The sequence below is a fragment of the Pogona vitticeps genome, chromosome 5, assembly GCF_051106095.1.
Source record: "Pogona vitticeps strain Pit_001003342236 chromosome 5, PviZW2.1, whole genome shotgun sequence".
Classification (NCBI taxonomy): domain Eukaryota; kingdom Metazoa; phylum Chordata; class Lepidosauria; order Squamata; family Agamidae; genus Pogona; species Pogona vitticeps.
Window position 1 is genome coordinate 162,192,696 of NC_135787.1, and position 18,626 is coordinate 162,211,321.

The window sequence follows — 18,626 nt, forward strand, 5'->3', positions numbered from 1 at the left end:
CTCTGACATAACACTGTCAGAGCTGTAAAAAAACCCAGTAATATTAGGAACAGCATACATATTGTACCAATATTTAACTGATACTTAGGGTTTGGGTTAAAACCTGTATCTGTTATATAATACTTGTCACAGACCGTGACTTGTAATTTTGGATAAACAATACTCCCCTTCGTCCTCCAAGATATTTTGCTGCTGGAGACAGAGCAAGAAACAACAGTTCCATGTCAACATACATAACACACAAAGCTAGCTAACATATTTTCGTATAAGAGGCAGAAAATCCCTAAAGCACCACTCCCCATTCCTGACATTAAAAATATGTTAACAACAAATGAAGGAACTGACTCAGGTCATGAGCAGGGGCTTGCCTGCAGTACTGCAGCTTAACCACTGCACTATGGGGCTCTTCTCTATGTGTGCATCTTTATAAGTATGTTTCATTTTCCCTACTTTAGGCAACATTTCCCATGAAACATAGCTGACATGAAATTAAAATACTGCTGTTTTCCCAGGCACTTAAAAATATTAAATCTTGTTACACAATTCTTAACATTTAAATTCTGAGTTTCTAACTGGTCTTTTTAACTAATTGTTGAAGAGTTCTATGGTTTTAAAATAATGTTTTATATTGCAGTTGTACTTTCAAAATCCTGTGTACTCTGCCCTGGTATCCTTATGGATGAAAAGTGTTTCATACAGGTGGAAAAAAAATGAAATATAATACTCCAAAGTAAGGTTTTAAGGTACAAAACCATGCTTATCTTTCAGATACATTTAAGCAGTATGATTACCAGCACCTACCATTTTTTGCTATGGCATCTGATTATATAGACTCTCAGCCATAGTTCTGTGAAACACATGGCATGTATCTCACTATAGGTTTTCTCTTACAAGTCCTTTCCCTTGCTGAGAATACATGGCGCAGCTAACCAAAACGTCTAACCTTGGTCTCCCTTTATGTATTCCTCTAGAATAACCAAATAAACTTCAGCAGATCATTAAGATTATTGTATGCCAGGGGAAATGCCAATTACCCCTAAACAATATCTAAACAATGTAATATATGCCACTGGGCATCACACCACTTTGATGGAATTTTAGAAGCCATTAAGAGAAGAAAGTTTAAATCATTAAGCTTTTGCTACAGACACAATACCATTCAAGGATTGTTCATTCATTAATAAGAAGTATAGACTTTGATTACAATTTTCTTTATTAGGTAAGTCACACAAGAATCCCCAGGAGAGGGTAACGCTTGGACCTCTCTCACATTATCACCAACTACACCTTCTTCTTAAAGCAAATCATCCCTATGCCTAATTTTATTGGGATAAATAGATACTTTTCACATCATATATATAAAAAAACAAGTTACATTATATACACAAAAAAATAGAGATTGATCAGGAAACAATGGACCCATAAATAAATGTACAAAAAATGCCAGTAGTACATGAAAAGTTAGGGTGACTCCCTTGTGAAGATCCCAGTATAATCAACAACCTAGACGTCTCACCCCTAGCACCTCTTGCTGCATTAACTAAAGGTTTCAACACGGGGTTGCAATGCATATTCCTGGTAACTTACATGCCTGGCTTTAACGGCTTCAGATCTATTGAGCTGTGAGATGGCTAGTGCTCCATAAACGCAACAGGAGATGCATTTTGAAGTACATTAACTACTCTAGAAGGCTGATCACAGAGGATTAATTATTTGTCAGGGGAACTTCCAGGCGAAAGGATTTGCTAGGGTTAGATATACTTATTTCATCTAACTCTCACAATTCACAGAAGCTCTATGCTGATGACCCTGGGCTGACTGATGACTTTCCAGACAAATCAGCAAAATCTCCACTGGAGGCATGGTTTTGCAGTTAAGACATGTTCACCTACCATTTTGCTCTCCAGCACCACTGCCAACATCATTAGGATGTCATCACTAGGAAGCACTCACACTAAAGCAAGATAGTAAGTACTTAAGCTTCAGCTTACCCATGTGAGCCAACATCCAAAGCTGAGGGGAAAATCACCTTTTCTGGTTAAAACTCTTTGAACCAATTCTACCAGCAAGGGAAACCATCTTCAGCCATTTACATTTGTCCAAGGCAGGTCTAAATATATATACACCATTGTTGAACTGTAAAATCTTCCCCAAAGGATCTCCAAAAGAAAAAAAGAAAAAAACCAGCATGGCCATAATGGCTTAGCTCAGTGTTTCATGACTTTGGGGAACCAAGGTATTTCTGGACTGCAATTCCCAGATGCTTTCCCCACCAGCTGTGCTGATTGGGGCTTCTGGGGGATGCAGTCCAAGAACACCTGGGTTACCCATGCTTGGGAAACACTGGCTTAGCTTGACGAGACAGGCATGTTCTAGAACTTCTGTTGTCTGCTCTCTTAAACATATATGTATGCATCGACTAGTTTTGGGAATAATGACAACATATCAACATATGGGGTTTTGAGTATGCTTTTTCTTCAGGGTAATTAGTTGATGACTTCAATCATGTAACTCAAAAATGTTTTCAGCTGACAGTATCTCTTTTGTTTATAAAAACCTGCTGTAAGTTCACTGATCAGCACTACACAAATTTTCTCCCCCATGTTGTGCTCCAGGTACTCTTTGCTATTAAAAAACATCAGAGCAAATAACAGCATTCTGAGAGGGACAGCAGCAAAACTCTCCTGGGGAAGGATTTAATCCTCATGGGCCAAAGTAGAGATACAGTCTATCAAAAAACATTTTTGAATCAAATGTTTTAAATCACATTTAATTCTGCATCTGAACCAATCTTTGATCCTCCTTTTCATCTATTTAACACATCATAAAAACAATGCTCAACTCCTAACTTAATGACAATATAGCTGTTCATTAAAAGGAGACAAAATGAGAAGAGAAAGCAGGGTGGATAAAAATCAGTGATTTTTAAAATCAAATTGATTTAAATCACAATTTAAATAAAAACTGATTTTTATTTAAATGTTTTTTAAAAACTGATTTTTAAGATTTAAATTGTGATTTAAATCATGATTTAAATCAAATCCACCCCAGGAGAAAGGCAGGGGACAGAAAACGGCAAGAGAGATCCAGCTATTCCTATTTTTAAAAAACCCAACGGCATAGAAATTTTGATGCACTTTCTCAAGAGAGCTAGCCTAAGCCCTGAAGGCTCTCAGAAAAGGCAAAAGGTATACAAAGGCTTCAGTTTAAAAATGCAGCCCATTAAGGGCCAACAAAGTTAAAACACAGCTAGATTCTCTAGGCCCCAGCTCCATGCAGTTGGCATCTCAACAACTGACCAAGAGCCACTACAGATGCTAGGGGGAAAGTACAAGGCACCTCACCTCATCCTTTAGTAAACGCCAAACCTCAACCATGTTCTTCGTGTAGACTGTTTTGAAAAGAAAAAGAAAAGGAAGGTTTTTGAACCCAATCTCTCCTCAAAAAGGCTTCTCTCTTCCAAGATCTTCCAGGCTTTCTCATGGAAATCAAATCTCTGGTCTATTGCCCATGTGGACAATCCTTTTTGCTTAGAGAGGCAAGCTCACTAGCCACTAAAGGTAGTTTCCACCAAGCTCCTACTCCAATTAACAAAAAATACAATGTCCATGGTCCTAATCTGGAACAACATTGAAAAAGGGAAGAGGGAATTATAAAGGTGGTATGAATCCTAGTCCATGGGATGATAAGGTTGCAATCCTCTAGGTTATGAAGCTGCAATAGCTGTGCCACCACTCAGCTTCACAATCATCTGCTGACAGTCATTGCAGGAACGCTTGTCCCCAACTTTCTCCAGTGTGCGGGCTGCTTCTGCCAACAGGACAGCTCGCTGGCCAGGGGAAGACAAAAAGGAAAGGGGGAGGTGGCGGCAGGCTAAAAGAATTGCTGTTGCTCGCTCTCTCTGCCCAGGAAATGCATCCAGCTCACCTAGATATGAAAAAGTGTTATAATGAAGGTCACATGATTGAGAATATTCATTGAACATCCATAAGCAGCAAGGGTACAGTAGTAGTCAGTTAAACACAGGCTATGCTGGGGCAATAAAAAACTGCTTTATAAGTTATGCTGTACAACTGAGTGTAAGGATCAATGTACAACTCACACTGAACAGGAAGCAGTAATTTATTTTGGAAGTTGCGATGCTCCAAGCTGAAATTTAACCAGCATCCCAGACTTAGCAGCCCTATCCTCTCTGCTACAGACAGGCCCACACTGTCTGCTACAAGTCTTTGTTTTTCTCAAAGTAGCAATCTTAGATGTCAGCTAGTGAACATCTTAATGGCATTCCTTTTGAAACATTTTAGACAGGCTGCCATAGATTCTACAATCTGTAAACTGAAATAACTTTCTGAAAGTTTCTTATTAACTCCTCTTCCTGCTGCTTGATTATGAGTGATACTCCTGTGCCACATCGTGCAGGAGTATCTCCTGACACTTTGGGGAGACTTTTTGGAGGGTGCAGGCAGGTATAGTGAGGAAAGAGAGATGAAATAGGTCGCAATGTGAAAACCATGAAATCTTTGGTGTCTTGAAGATCCATGCCAAGAAAAGGTCTTGTGGCACTTTAAAGACAAATAAATTTTATTTAGCATAAACTTCATTAATAAGCTCCACTTCTTCCGATTCTAATGATGGAGTCCATGAAAGCAGATGCCAAGGATGATTTATTAGCCTTTAAGTGTCATGAAGCTGTGTTATTTCTGTTGCAACTGGCTTAACATGGCTACTGTCCTTGATTTCCAATGTTATTATTATTTTTGATAGCCTAGCTCCTCTACTCCTGGTGTTCACTACAGATATGTTGCTACATGTAATAGACATGGTGAAAGGATTGTAATCGCAAAAGCAATTTATTAAACCTTCCTTTACAATAGTCTATATTCAACATGTTAACTACAACATGTTAACTATATTCCATGTTAACTACTACAGTGGACCCTTGACTTACAGACGGCTTGACTTACAGACTTTTTGAGTTACAGACTTCTCTGGCCGCAAAATTTAGGTTTGACTTGCACACTGAGATTTGACTTACAGACCAGAAAAAAAAACAAAATGGAACAAAAACGTCCTGTTACGGGATTAATTGGTTTTCAATGCACTGTAGGTCAATGGAGACTTGACTTACAGACTTTTTGACTTGAGAACCGCCTTCCAATACGGATTAAGTTCTCAAGTCAAGACCCCACTGTATATATATTTTAAAAATATGCATGCTAATCCAAAATCACAAGACAAAGGTTGCGTCTATTTTGACTCTTATCCTTATATGTCAGCAGATGCCTTTAAGAAATTATTTTCTAATGCACATGGGAGGACACATCTACAACCTATCCTCCCATTTGCATCAGAAAATAAATTCTTAAGATTGCCCACTGGCATATATGGTGAGACTACTCAATTATTAGGCATTTTAGGGACTTACTAATTCAACAGTAGTAGTTCATTTCAGAATACCCCCAAGGTTAAAAAAATGGTTACAATTACTCATTGTCAATGTTTACAGAAAATTTTGGTTTATAATATAAAAGAAAAATTATCTTACCCTATCTTAATGAACAATGGAAAAGTAAAGCTAGACAATTCTTACTTAAGCTCTTATCCATTTATTCAGTGTGTCAATGATGGTTTCAGGTAATTACAGACTAGAATGGCAGCATTAACTGCAATATGAAGATGCACGATGAAATGATATATAGGTAGGGTTTTTCCCCTGGACATTATCAATCAGATGGTAAGAGATTGAGTGAGAATATACTTGCACTTCACTTAGTTGTTTTATCATTAGCAGTGAGGGGATGGGAGGAAAGGGTTTTCACCCTGCTACTGTACATGAGATGGTGTTTAAAAACTCCATAAAGAATATTTTAAAAGAAAGAAAACCAGTCCTTGAAAACAGCTCCATGTATATACATGCAGTATAGCCCAACTTCAACAAGAAAACCAGTTCCTACAGCTGGGCAAGATATCCACAGACATGAGAGATTACTTGCCTTGCTTGGTGCTCTGGGAACTCCGACGCCTGAGACTGTGCTCCAGCAACTGATGGGTGCGTGTGGGGCTAGCTCCTGCCATCAAGCGCACTGTAGCCTCATGCAGAAAAACCTGGAAGCCAGGAAAAGGCAGATAAGAATGGATAACCTTGCAAACTTGCCTTATGCTGCTCTGGATTTTTGGCACATAACATTACACGTGCAACATCAACAAGGGAAAACCTTGGCCTTCCAGATGTTTAGGACCAAGACTCCACCGCCCATTATCAATTACTGGCCACGACAGCTGTGGTTTTTGAAAAGTGAACTGTGAAACATCTGGAGAACAAAAGCTTGTCCATACATCCAGGTGTACTAACCAGATCAGATAAGAACTGTTTATCCTATTCAGTGTACTTCCTTCCTTCTGTATTGCAACAGTCTCATCTCTCTGGATTAACAAGAGTGTATGGAGAAGGTGCCATTTAAGAAGGGACCACAGTAGTCAAATCTTGCTGAACTAGGTTAACATAAGAAGGAACACTACCACAGATCCATCTATAATGTTGTCTTCCCAAAACCATGGTAGAACAGAGATTAAATTGTGATCCATGAAACTTCCAACAGAAATTCTCACTTCAGACACCTACCACATGGCCTGGACGCAAGCTTCTCTTCTCTCAGCCTGCCTATGCTACTGTCTAACAAGCAATATGGGATTCTAAAACGGATGTAAAAAACATTCACACCAACATGGGGTTGTTATAAGGATTATAGAGGAAACATAACATACCTGTTGATGTGAATCTTCAAAACAAACTATACAAATATCAAGTACTATTGGTTCTAGTAGGTTTTTCGGGCTGTTTGGCCATGTTCTGGAGGTTTTTCCACAGCCAAACAGCCCGAAAAACCTACAATAACCATTGGATCCTAGCCGTTAAAGCCTTCAAGAATACATCGAGTATTCTCATTACTTAAAGATCATAAAGGACAGCACTTATCTATGTAACTAACTACATATTAAAGCACAAAACCTGTAATAGTAGGAACTAGAGATGGGGGTATCCATGTACAAATATGAATACCCCTGCACAGAAGGACATGGGGCTGGATTGTCTACTCACCCTTCCATTTCTGCTGTGGGCTCAGGGCTTCCTTCCGATTGCTCCACAGCTCACTAGCCACTTGATCAGCCACTCCTAGCAGGAGGTGGGATGACAAGCCTCCCTGCCAGGCTGAAGAATGGCTCACCAATTGGGCGCTCCGGAGCGACTGGAAGGGAGCCCGGAGCCTGCAAAAGGGTGAGTGGTAGGCTATAGGAGAGACCTCCTATAGCCGCCCATAACCCTTGTTATGTCCACCTGTGCAGGGGTATTCATATTTATATATGAATACCCCTATGTCTAGTAGGAACAGTTGAAGTAAGAAAAAAAGTGATAAACTGCAAGGGCAAATACAGTGTTAGAAATTTGTTCTTTACATTCATATTTCACCTTTCCCTTCAATGATCTAAAGGTGGCGGTACATGATTCCCTTTCTCCTGACAACAATTCTGAGTTTGACCAAACTGAGAGAAATGACTAGCCCAAGGTCACTCAGCAAGTTTTGTGGCCCAGTGGAGATCTGAACCTGGATCCTCCAAATCCCAGTTCAAAACTGTAACCACTGCATTACACTGCCTTTCTATGCAAAACAACTGCTGTTGCATCTGGAAGTTGAGTCATGGCAACTGAACTGCTTTCTTATTAAGCTGAAATGTTCCACTACTCATCCAAGTAGTTTCTTCAATTTGAGGAGAGTTGGTAGGAGATCCCCGATATAAACTCCATGTTGGTTTCATTTCTCCCTGGTCTGAACAGGTTCGTTAGAGGGACAAAGGACTGGGGGTGAGTGAAAATCACACCTCTGCAGTCCGTCTCCACCTACTGCCATGGGTCGTTAACAGTGGTCTTTCTGGTGTGTGTGGTCCTAATCTTCCTGGGGAAAGATGAAAGGGCAGCATGTTGAGCCATGACTCAACTTCCAGATAATTTCATGTGGAGGACCGAGAATCTTCACAGATAAACTGCTGTTGTAGAACATGGACAATTTACTCCTTTGGTTTGTAAAAGTATACAGAAGCTCAAAGAGGAGGTGTAAGTGAAAACACCATTTCATTGCACCAGCAAGAAGACCTCACCTTTCGATATGCAGGCCTGAAGCTATGGGCCAGTTTACGCAGGCTGCCAAGATCACGCTGGAATCCAGTCAGCTCCGAAGCAGAAGCATGGTAGGTCTCTCCTATAGCCTGGCTGGAATTTGTCTGTTTCTGCCACAGAGTGGTGCGGAGGGATAGCAAAACGTCACAAGTAAGCAACTGAATCATCTGCAAAGATACAACCATATTCAGTGATTACAGCATCAAAATATTCCTTAATTATCAGTCAAAGGCACAGCAGCATACAGGTAGCTAAAGTATTTTTAAGGTCCCCTAAAAATACTAGCAGAATCACAGTCATTTCATTTTTCTCTCACTTTAAGAAGAGAACATGTGTTCTTAAAAACTATCAGACTCACAAAGCTCAGAGGCTAAATCCTTCTCTTGATGCAACCCAACAAGGACACATTAAAGATGGGCATGAATGGCCAGTTCAGCAGTTTGTGTCAGTTCGTTTATCAGCCGAACATGTCTGGCACTTTGCAGCCTAACCCCCTCCAGTGGGTGCCCACTCAGAGGCAGTGCTCCAGCTTCCCTGCACCTCCTCCTCTGGGCACTGCCTCTGAGTGGGCACCCACTGGAGGGGGTGAGGTGCCAAACCACAGAACACCTGTTTGGCCAATAAATGAACTGACAAGAACCGCCAAATAAGCAATTTGTGCCGATCTCTAGGACACATCACTCAGAATTACTTGTCTCACAGTATTATCGAGTGTAATCTCAACAAGAAACATACGAAGGACACAGAGAAGCAGTTAATCAGGTACCGTCTTTACTATTTCAAGTGTTTTTAACAGTCATGCAGTATATTGGGAGCTATTTTCCTATTTTAAGAGCTTTTTTTTAAAAAAAGAAATATTTTAGTAATGCATTACCACCAACCTGCAAGTAATTATAACATGTTTTAAGTTTTTTTAAAAACAATTTTTGAAAATGTTTTTAAATTCTAGGAATGGAATAAAAATTTGAACCATGTGAAAATCCTATTAAGATAACACTATAATCATATTGAATTGAAGATATTGTAAACTGACAGGAGACTGTCCAAAAATTCCATTAGCAATGGGAAGCTGAACAATACAATGCCATTTTTACTTGATCATTTGGCCACTTAACTGGCACAATATTTAGCTGCTCTGATCTTGACAATGCGTTCTAACAAAGGTGAGGAAGGAAAACAATCCAACATTATCAAAAACCAAAATAAAGCTATGTGATCTGAGGAATCTACCCTTAGAAAAAAAGAGAGCACAATAAATCAATAACCACAGAATATAATCTTGCTGTGTCTCTGGTGGCAGAAGTTTATTTCCTCTGTTATCAGATCAAACCAACAGAACACATTTTTATCATCTTACTTTGGACACTCAAAATGCAGTACCAATGACAAGCATATCAGTGGCTTGTTCTCTTGATGAGAACAAGGATTTAGCTTGCCTCATTAAATCTTCACAACCTATTTGCTCTGTAATCATCTGCTGTACTTGGTATCTGCCTATAGCACACCAACAGTTGGACTGATTTATAACTGAAGGAAGACTGATGCATATATAAATAACTGGAGGATGAGAGTGCTGCCTTTGGGCAGAGGTTTGGATCAAATGGCTTCCTTTTTACTTTTTATTTCAAGTTGCTGAGAAATTACCTCCATGTCACCTCTATCGCTAAATCTCAAACCACAGTGCTCAATTCAGATAAGCTCAAACCATTCCATTTGTAAAGCAGAGATAAGGCATGCCTCTGTACTGCACTGCGGAAACATTGCACGAATACAGCCAGAACATGCAATGCAACTACAATGCACTACAGCTGCCACCCAGCCAGGACATCTGTAGGACCAGAACTTTAGTACTGTACCTCTCTGTGTCACAGTACGAGAAATCTAAACATACATATAAAGATATAAAGAATGAGCCAGCTCCCTGACACAAGGTCTTCACAGACACAGGAGATGACTTTCACATGAACATTTCATCCAGGAAGTATAATGAAAGGGCACAAGGGAAGGGACAAATAAACACCCTGACTTATTTTGGATGCAGATAAGATCTTCAATTGCTAGTTTGAAAACTGAAACTCTTGCAGCTCTAGTAATTTAAACAAGAAAGCAGGAGGGGAAGGAATCTTCTTTCTTCACCCACAAATCAACAATGCCGTTCCTTAGCTTCAAGAGGTTATGAGACAGATCTCAGTTCCGCACAGAAAAGTGAACATCAGATCTTGGGAAGGGCACTTTTTGGATTATAACTGCCAGCCCCCCCTGCCCTTGCACAATCAGGCACCTGGGAGTTGCAGTCTGAGAAGTACCATTGCCAAGGTCTTCCAGTATGCACCTACTAGTCTTGGTTCAAGCACGAATGCAAAACTGGCACAAAAGACCACGGTGCTTACATTGTTAAGACCTGAGCTTGAGACCCCACTGCTCATGTTGAGGCTATTCCAAAGATGAGTGCTGGCTCTTTCACAATGGGCAAAGGAGCTCTGCTGCCCATCAGCCTTGCTTGACAAGGAGGCATTCATGGCTTTGCATACATGGAAGACAGCTTTCATAAGGGAATTCCTAGGAGGAAGACGATGGAACGGGGGAATGGAGAAGAAAGAACATAGCCAGACAAGGTTAGCACCTTTTGAATGCTGAGATTATAGACTCATCTGCTTCAAAAGAAAAGGACTTCTCAATGATCTTGAAGAACTCAAGACCTCTTCAGCCTCTTCCCAAAAGGACCTGACTGTCACCTGAATCTGGCATTAAAAGGTTCAATAGCTGGTTAGTAGGAATGCAACAGAAAGTTCTGCATCTTTCTGTTAGGGAGAGGTACTTCAATTCCAGAACACTCAAAGCCAAGAGTCGCCCTACCTACAGTATTAGGATATACACCAAAACCAATTCACATTGCTAAAGATGTGTTTGGACTGCAGTTATAAACATGATAAATTTATCATGACAATTCCAAGCATCATGGCTACTGAAGAGCACCCTGCCTCTTTTTTATGTGCAATTAAAAACCAAACAGTGACAACGCTGATGGTTCTCGTGTTGCTATCAGAATTATTAGAAAACACTAACATTAAATGGCACAAACAGAAGGCAAAGCAAACCTTTATGATATGGGAGACAGTCTCTTTGCATCCATCACACCAATGCCTGTTAACAGGTACATCTGGACTGTGAAATATTGGAAAGCTCCCCTTGAAAGTGAAATTAACTGAAGGCACAAGAAATAATGGACTTCCACAGAATCAGATATAACTCTATTACATGTTTATGACAGCTTGAACACCTATAGGGCTCAAGAAAACTATTGATTTTGCTTGTACCTTTCATAATTTAGGCTAAGAAAGATAGGTTGTGAAAATATTTTTAAAAGCCACATACTCCATCATTTCCAAGCACTTAGGAATTCGTTCCACATTGGTAAACTGTGATTTCACGGCTGCATCATCACCCCGGAGCCAGCTGATTGTCATTGTGATTGCTGATGACCACCACCTGCAGACCACATCAGGACCTACAGATGCGGGGATAAACAAATAAGAGGCTCTTATGGGCCTACCCAATACTTTTCATGAATGTCAAGTTCTAACAACCTGGTTTTTTGGAGAAGTACTGAAAGTGAGAGTATCTAATCAAATTAGGAAAAGAGAAAAAGGAGACAAAGCCATTCCACTGGCTTTGTTAAAAGACTAGCAATATTTCGCTCCTCCTCTTTTTGAATGTTTCAGTGCCTGCTCTGTAACTAAAACGTAATGTCCAAGTTTGTCTTCTTCCCTCCTCCTAACTGTTCAATCTTCCTTCTGATGTTTTCAAATTGTTAAAGTTCAAGGCATGGACTGTACTATTGGCTGATCTTTGTACGCTGCTCTGAGAATCTTTTTTCAGCTGAAATGCAGGATGAAAATGCTCCAAATAAATTAATAAAAGATAAGCAAAAGCAATTCAGCAGTGAAGATATAAAGCGAGTAAAATGGGATAAGATGCAGAAAGAGAGAGAAGAGAAATGGAGAGAACACTGAGCAGTTTTCATACTTACCGAGAGCAGATCTCAATACAGAATCTCCAGTGAAAGGTGGTGTTCCACTTCCCAAAGAGTCCACAAAAGAACTGAGCAACTTCAGATATTCCAAAGCATTAAAGAATTCACTGCAAGCACAAATGCAATCTAATCTTTTAATAATACAGACAATGCAAGTTCATACAGAGACTCAGTTTAATATACACACCTTAACATACTCATAAGAAAGATGATGTCTTTAAATTTCACTAGGCAGGCATAAAGGTTTTTGAACCTTATTTTTGCTCTTAGAATAATTACGGCACTCATATTCTAATTCAGATGGGGGGGGGGAATCTACATCTTTCCAAGGAATACTCACAAACCCAGCATAGTAATAAAGTATTTTTCTGTGACCTTTCTCCTCTAAACAGAATTTACTGGTGGACCTTGAAGGACTGAGCACCTGTTGCCACAGAAATCTTAGGGCAGAGGCCTCTCTTTTCAGGAAGGGCTTACAATGTTACCTGCAATTCAGTCATAGTATTACTTAGCAATACTGTGCTTTGGCACTTTTTTTTTAGTACTATGTAGTGATTACGGCTCAAAAGGCTTGCATTCTATCACAAGTGGATACTGGCATAGAGTTATCCATACCACACTTCCATCTAGCTGCAGATTTTTTTGGCTGTACTTTCTTCAACACTGGACTACACCAATCAGAAATACCATTATCTCTGCTCTTGAAGTAAACTGTCAGCAGGATGGGACTGCAGCTTACCATGGCTCATCATCCTCATGGCCAGTAGCTCCCTTTGGAATCTGAGGCTTCACAAGGGATTCCACAACTCTCTCCAGCAGGTTCTCACAGAATGCCTGGTGCACCTGTGCAATGGGATCAGCTGTTGATGACAAATAAATCAATTTGGTTCTTCCATTATTCACACATCCAAAATCAATATAAAGAACACCCTTTAAGGCTACAGGATTTAAAACAAGTCTCCCCAAGGGACAAGAAACTAGAAGAATGAAAGCCAATGCCATTTGACAATAGGCATGCATCCCTAGAAACTAATATGCAACCTTTTTCCATCTTATGCTTTGAGACAGGCAATAGCCTTGCAGAAAGAATCCAATCATATAACTGTCCTCTTAACTAGATAATAGACATTAGCATTAATAGACTTCAAGCAAGACCCTCAAGAAAGGCAGCATACGAGCACCTGGTAAGTTTCCAGTAATACAGATGAGATGCCTAAAGGCAATACCTTCACAAACCTGCTGACTCTCACCTGGGTTTCTCTGGGTGCAATACAGACTTTCCCTGGCAGCAGCTTTCACTGTCCAGCTCCGCTCCACAAAAAACTTCTGACCCAATGGGTGACACAGCCAGCGTAAGGAGTCAGGTATGGCACTGCGCTCAGAACTACACACACTCTGGGCTTGACTTAAGAAATAACTCTGGGAGGAAACAATTGCTAGGGTAAAAATAGTGCAAGGGAAATGTGCACATTTGTCACAAGGACAGACATCCCAGGTAAATGTAATTATGTATCAACACAAAAGCCCCTTCCATTTATGTTCCAAAGGCAAAACCGCAAGTTCACTTTAAATACATCACAATACTTACTTGATCTAATTTGGCCTGGAGGCTCAAAAAGATTCACTCACCGCCAAGAATCCAAGTTTTCCACCACAACGAGTCTTCAGCCCAACTGCAGCCGTCAAGTGAATCTCTGCTAATGTGCTCGGTGGAATCTTCTCCTCTGCGCATTCAGCCAGATTCACAGCACACAAGGCCATGTGCAATCCTGAGTAGGCTGAACTGGATGGAAGCTTACCTGCATCAGGAATCAGAACTAAGAGTAATTTCTCTACAACAATGAAAAGGTCTATGTTTAAAGATAATGTTTTATTCAACATAAAGTTTTATAGATTTCATTAGATGCACATGGCATTACTCATTTCATGCCAGGGTGTGTCCTGTACAAACCAATGCCTCCTGGTTTTATCTAGGAAAGCCATTTCAGCTACTGAAATCACATTGCATTCAGACAACCCAATAACCTCACAACGAGGCAAAACCCTGGTTAATATTATAGTGATAACTTTGAACGTCAGAATATAATAAAATCAATTTTAAAGTCAAACTTTTTCTTATCCAGTACCACTGGAAAACTAAGCTCTACAGTGGGGTCTTGACTTGAGAACTTAATCCGTATTGGAAGGCGGTTCTCAAGTCAAAAAGTTCTCAGGTCAAATCTGCATTTCCCATAGGAATGCATTGAAAACCATTTGATCCGTATCTGCTCTTTTCCGTCCATAGAAACTAATGGGAAGTTGCTATTCTGCCTTCGACCACTAGAGGGGGATATTTTGTTTCTTTTTTTCTTAGGTCAAGAAAGGTTCAGGGAAGGCAGGGAAAATACAGTCCAGGCAGTACCAGCCAGTCCGAAGACTGTCTCCCAATCCACTCTCTAAACGCTGGGAGGAGTGAGGAAGCAGACAGGCACCCTTTTCACTGGCCAACAGTTAACTGAAAGTTCAAATTTTGCACTTTCCCTGCCTCCCATGTGGTTTTTTTCAGTTCTTAACTCAAATCTAAGTATGTAAGTCAAGTCAATATTTTCCTATGAGAGTGGTTCTTAAGTCAAAATGTTCTTAACTCGAGCCGTTCTTAAGTCAAGACCCCACTGTATTTTACTTGTTGAATCATCACATTAGAAATAAGGGATCTCTCCAGATACAGGTACATGGAGTTTAAGGTATGTACTTATTATAGTCAGCACTAAGCAGATATGCCTAGGTCGCTAAATCCTGAACTCACAACCTCACCTGCAACCTCATCTGCTTTTCACTTGCCTGTGATGTGGAGCTGATGGAGCTTATGATACGCTAATGCTGCATCACGGGCACTAGTTTTGGCTTCATCCTCAAAACCGGCAGGGGCCTCTGTTGTACGTCTCTGCCATGATGTCCGCTTCAACAACCAACGCACCAGTCTCAATTTTTGAAGACTGTAACGGATAACATTCCAAGACAGACTGCAAGCCAGGTCCAAACGAGAGGCAGGCAATGCTCGCCCCAGGGCAGACAAGCAGATCTGCAAGTTTGATGCAGCAGCGGTAAAATCTCCCTGTGTATAAAAAGATGATCAGAAAAGCTGAAATTCCAAAGAGAATTTTCAAGAGCCCAATGACTGCAAAGACCAGTCAATGACAATCCACATAATTTATTTATTTATTTTATTTATTTATTTGATTTATACCCTGCCCATCTGGTCTAAAAGACCACTCTTTTACGGGCCAGAAGGGGGGAAATTGCCACCTTCAGGGACTCTTCTGAAGCTTCCCAAGCCTCAAAAGAGTACCAGAAGGTGGCAATTTCACCCCCTCTGGCACCGCGGGGGGCAGGTTGAGCCTCCAAAGGGTCCTGGAACACACCCTAGGACTCTTTGGAGGCTCACCCTGCCTCCCCCCCCCCACGGGGCCAGAGGCGGCGAAATCGCCACCTTCCGGGGTCTCTTTTGAGGCATGGGAAGCTTCAGAAGAGTCCCTGAAGGTGCCAATTTCGCTCCCTCTGGCCCCCGGGGGGGGCAGGTGAGCCTCCAAAGGGTCCTGAAACAAACCCTAGGACCCTTTGGAGGCTCACCCAGCCCCCTGGGGGCCAGAGGGGGCAAAATTGCCACCTTCAGGGACTCTTCCGAAGCTTCCCAAGCCTTAAAAGAGTCCCTGAAGGTGGCGATTTCACTCCATAAGACGCATACACTTTTCCCCCCGACTTTTTTTGGGGGGAAAAAGTGTGTCTTATGGAGCAAAAAATACGGTAGTTATTTCTATAGCAAATTAACTGGAACTTCCATAACGCCTCCTTTCTTTCTTCTCCAAATATGCTCACTACATATATACAAAGCTTGAAACCATAACAAATATTCTGAAATATTGGTATCTGAAGTTCTCTTATAGAAGTTAGTACTGATGAACAAGCCAAATTCCCAAACCTACAGAAATTTACCCAATTTTACAATTCATTTTAATTATACAATATCAGGTCCACAGCAAACAATGAGTTGCAGTATTATTTAAAATTTGAGATTGATAACCCTGAAGAATTTTATTTAGGGGCCTCCAAAAAGGAGACAGTACTGAGCTCACACAATCAAACAGTGTTCTACTAGTAGTACAGTTAGATGAGATCAAGACCTCAAAAAGAACAGGAATACACAGATAAGTTCAGAACTGCTGCAGGGGATGGACTGGGTAGGAATACAATATGCTTTCTGAAGCAAGGAACTGCCTTACTTTGGTCAAGTCAAGGTCTGCCTGTTTCCGATGTCGCCAGAAGGTCACAGATGAACGCGAATGCAGCCGGGTCACTGGTTCTCCATGCACTAGCAGTTTTATGAATACACTTAGGACAATAACACCATTCACAAGCCACAGGATCAGAGTGGGCATCATCCAACCAAACCAACCACCAGAACCTAATGGAATCATTGATGATGACAAGCAACATAGGATTTGAAGAAAAAGCAAATGTCAGTCAGTATCAACCTGAGATGAAACTTGATAAAATAAACAGTGTAAACAAGAATGTATATGAATAGGTAAAAGATCAGAGTCTAGTAATCCTCTCCTTCAGACTTTTAAGCTCACAAGAAGCCACACAGTTAATTACAAACTTTGTTCCCCATTCAGTCCATTTTACAAGCTTAACCAAAAAAAAAAAGATTTAGGGAATGCCACCTATGTTTTTCTCTACTGCTGCTAGAGAGCAAGTGAAAGCTAACCTGCATACTGAAGGGACAATCTGGAAGACATTAAGCGTCCACAGTGCCTAAACTCTAAAATATTCCCAGAAGCGGTACTCCAAGTATCTCTGCCATCTTCAGTGATGGGGGCACCTCTGGGGGAAGAGAAACCCCAGATACATAGAATTGCATCTGGCTCCCTCTACTGGCCAGTTCTGGTAATGACATTATGGAAATGCATATTTCTGGGGGTTTTCTTTTAATATTTTCAGACAGCAGATAAGTGAAACTGCGGAAACAGATCATGCAGATACAGGAGTCCCACTGCAGAAATTTCAAAGTAAAGAGATCTTTGCAATAAGGACATGTTCATACCACTCCAGATTTTCTTTTCAGCTATTATATCTGATCCTCTAAGAATACATAACACACCACTGAAAATATAGGAGAGGATGCTGAAAATGTGGATTTATGACAGTACCTGTATCTATTGCCAGAACACTCCTCCCAGAACCAGTATGTACAGGGCCATCTGGGTCAGATGTCCTTTGAACCTCCAGCAGGGATGTCAGTGGATTGAATGAGAGACAGAGAAATGTAAGAGCACAAAGCAGCATCCGTGAACGGTCAACCATCCCAAGAGCAACAGCTGGAGAGTCAGGTTCATCTTTAACCTAGATCATAATAGTGGTGGGTGGGGGAAGGTGAAGGAGGGACAGAGAGGACAGCGAAGTAACAAAGATAATTGTTACCGATTACACACAACCAAGTTTATAGTTTCTTCTCTTTTTTTTTTTACAGTTAACTTACTATAGCGTGAAAAAATCATTGTATAAAAATTATACTGTCATTTGCCTTTATAAATTCATCTGGGCATGATAGCACAGATGTAAAAAGCCAGAAAGAGGCACTATTAATTTTCTCATTCAAAAAACACTATATTTGTAGTTCTTTGCCCTGGGTAAATTTACATGATTATTTAACAGCTGTAATGTTCATGAGTACTAAAATCTCTCTTCCAAAAATTGTAACTGAACTCTACTATCAAGTCTAATGTTCTTGAGAGATTATAGATCAAATAGTGAGCTAGTGCTCTTGTTGAAATTGACCACATTAAGCCTACAGACTGGACTAACAATGGTTATTTCTGTTTACACATGTATTAAAGTAAACTGGAGAAGAGAGAATAAAGATACATTATTTAATGATTTTCATTACGGGATGGAGGATCAAACCTTTAAATTAAACTATGGCATAAGAATTTACGGAAAGAAAGTCTAGCATGACAAGTACAAATAAACTCATAATCTTCCCCACTTGACTCATGTCTTTCTCTACAACAAAAATTTACCATAGTATATAAATCCTGAGTACATAGCAGGTCTCTATCTCAACCAACACACACACCACCTTTCTTCATAAATGATATGCACTCATATATACACCTTCTATTGTAGAGCGCTTTAGGAATGTTAACTACCTTTGTGTCATCCAGCAAGGGGCTTCCTGGCTCTGAATCAATTGAATAAGGGGAAAAACCTGCTGGTGATCCTGAGTCAGAGGCTGGAGGAGACATCAACAGAGCATTCTGGTTGAAATCATCCATCTTCAGATCCACATCATTATCCACCAGACTGCTTAAATCAAAACCTTTCAAAAGCTCTGTAAAGATCAGAGATTGCAAATATTAGCTACTCACATCCACAGCGATG

General features: G+C 40.5%; 1 protein-coding gene across 1 annotated transcript in view; it reads right to left on the bottom strand.

Moving 5' to 3' along the window:
- Positions 1-1,195: 1,195 nt before the first annotated feature.
- The window catches only part of SREBF2 (sterol regulatory element binding transcription factor 2), a 33,165-nt gene continuing 15,734 nt past the window's right edge, over positions 1,196-18,626 (bottom strand). The window contains exons 7-19 of the mRNA XM_020787823.3: positions 18,395-18,576; positions 17,396-17,588; positions 16,466-16,647; positions 15,027-15,300; positions 13,836-14,005; positions 13,457-13,625; positions 12,946-13,066; positions 12,204-12,313; positions 11,549-11,681; positions 10,564-10,732; positions 8,155-8,340; positions 5,994-6,105; positions 1,196-3,927 (exon numbers count right to left, since the gene is read on the bottom strand). Coding sequence (XP_020643482.3) covers positions 3,707-3,927; positions 5,994-6,105; positions 8,155-8,340; positions 10,564-10,732; positions 11,549-11,681; positions 12,204-12,313; positions 12,946-13,066; positions 13,457-13,625; positions 13,836-14,005; positions 15,027-15,300; positions 16,466-16,647; positions 17,396-17,588; positions 18,395-18,576 — 2,222 coding nt within the window. The 3' untranslated portion in view covers positions 1,196-3,706. The remainder of the gene's footprint in view (positions 3,928-5,993; positions 6,106-8,154; positions 8,341-10,563; positions 10,733-11,548; positions 11,682-12,203; positions 12,314-12,945; positions 13,067-13,456; positions 13,626-13,835; positions 14,006-15,026; positions 15,301-16,465; positions 16,648-17,395; positions 17,589-18,394; positions 18,577-18,626) is intronic.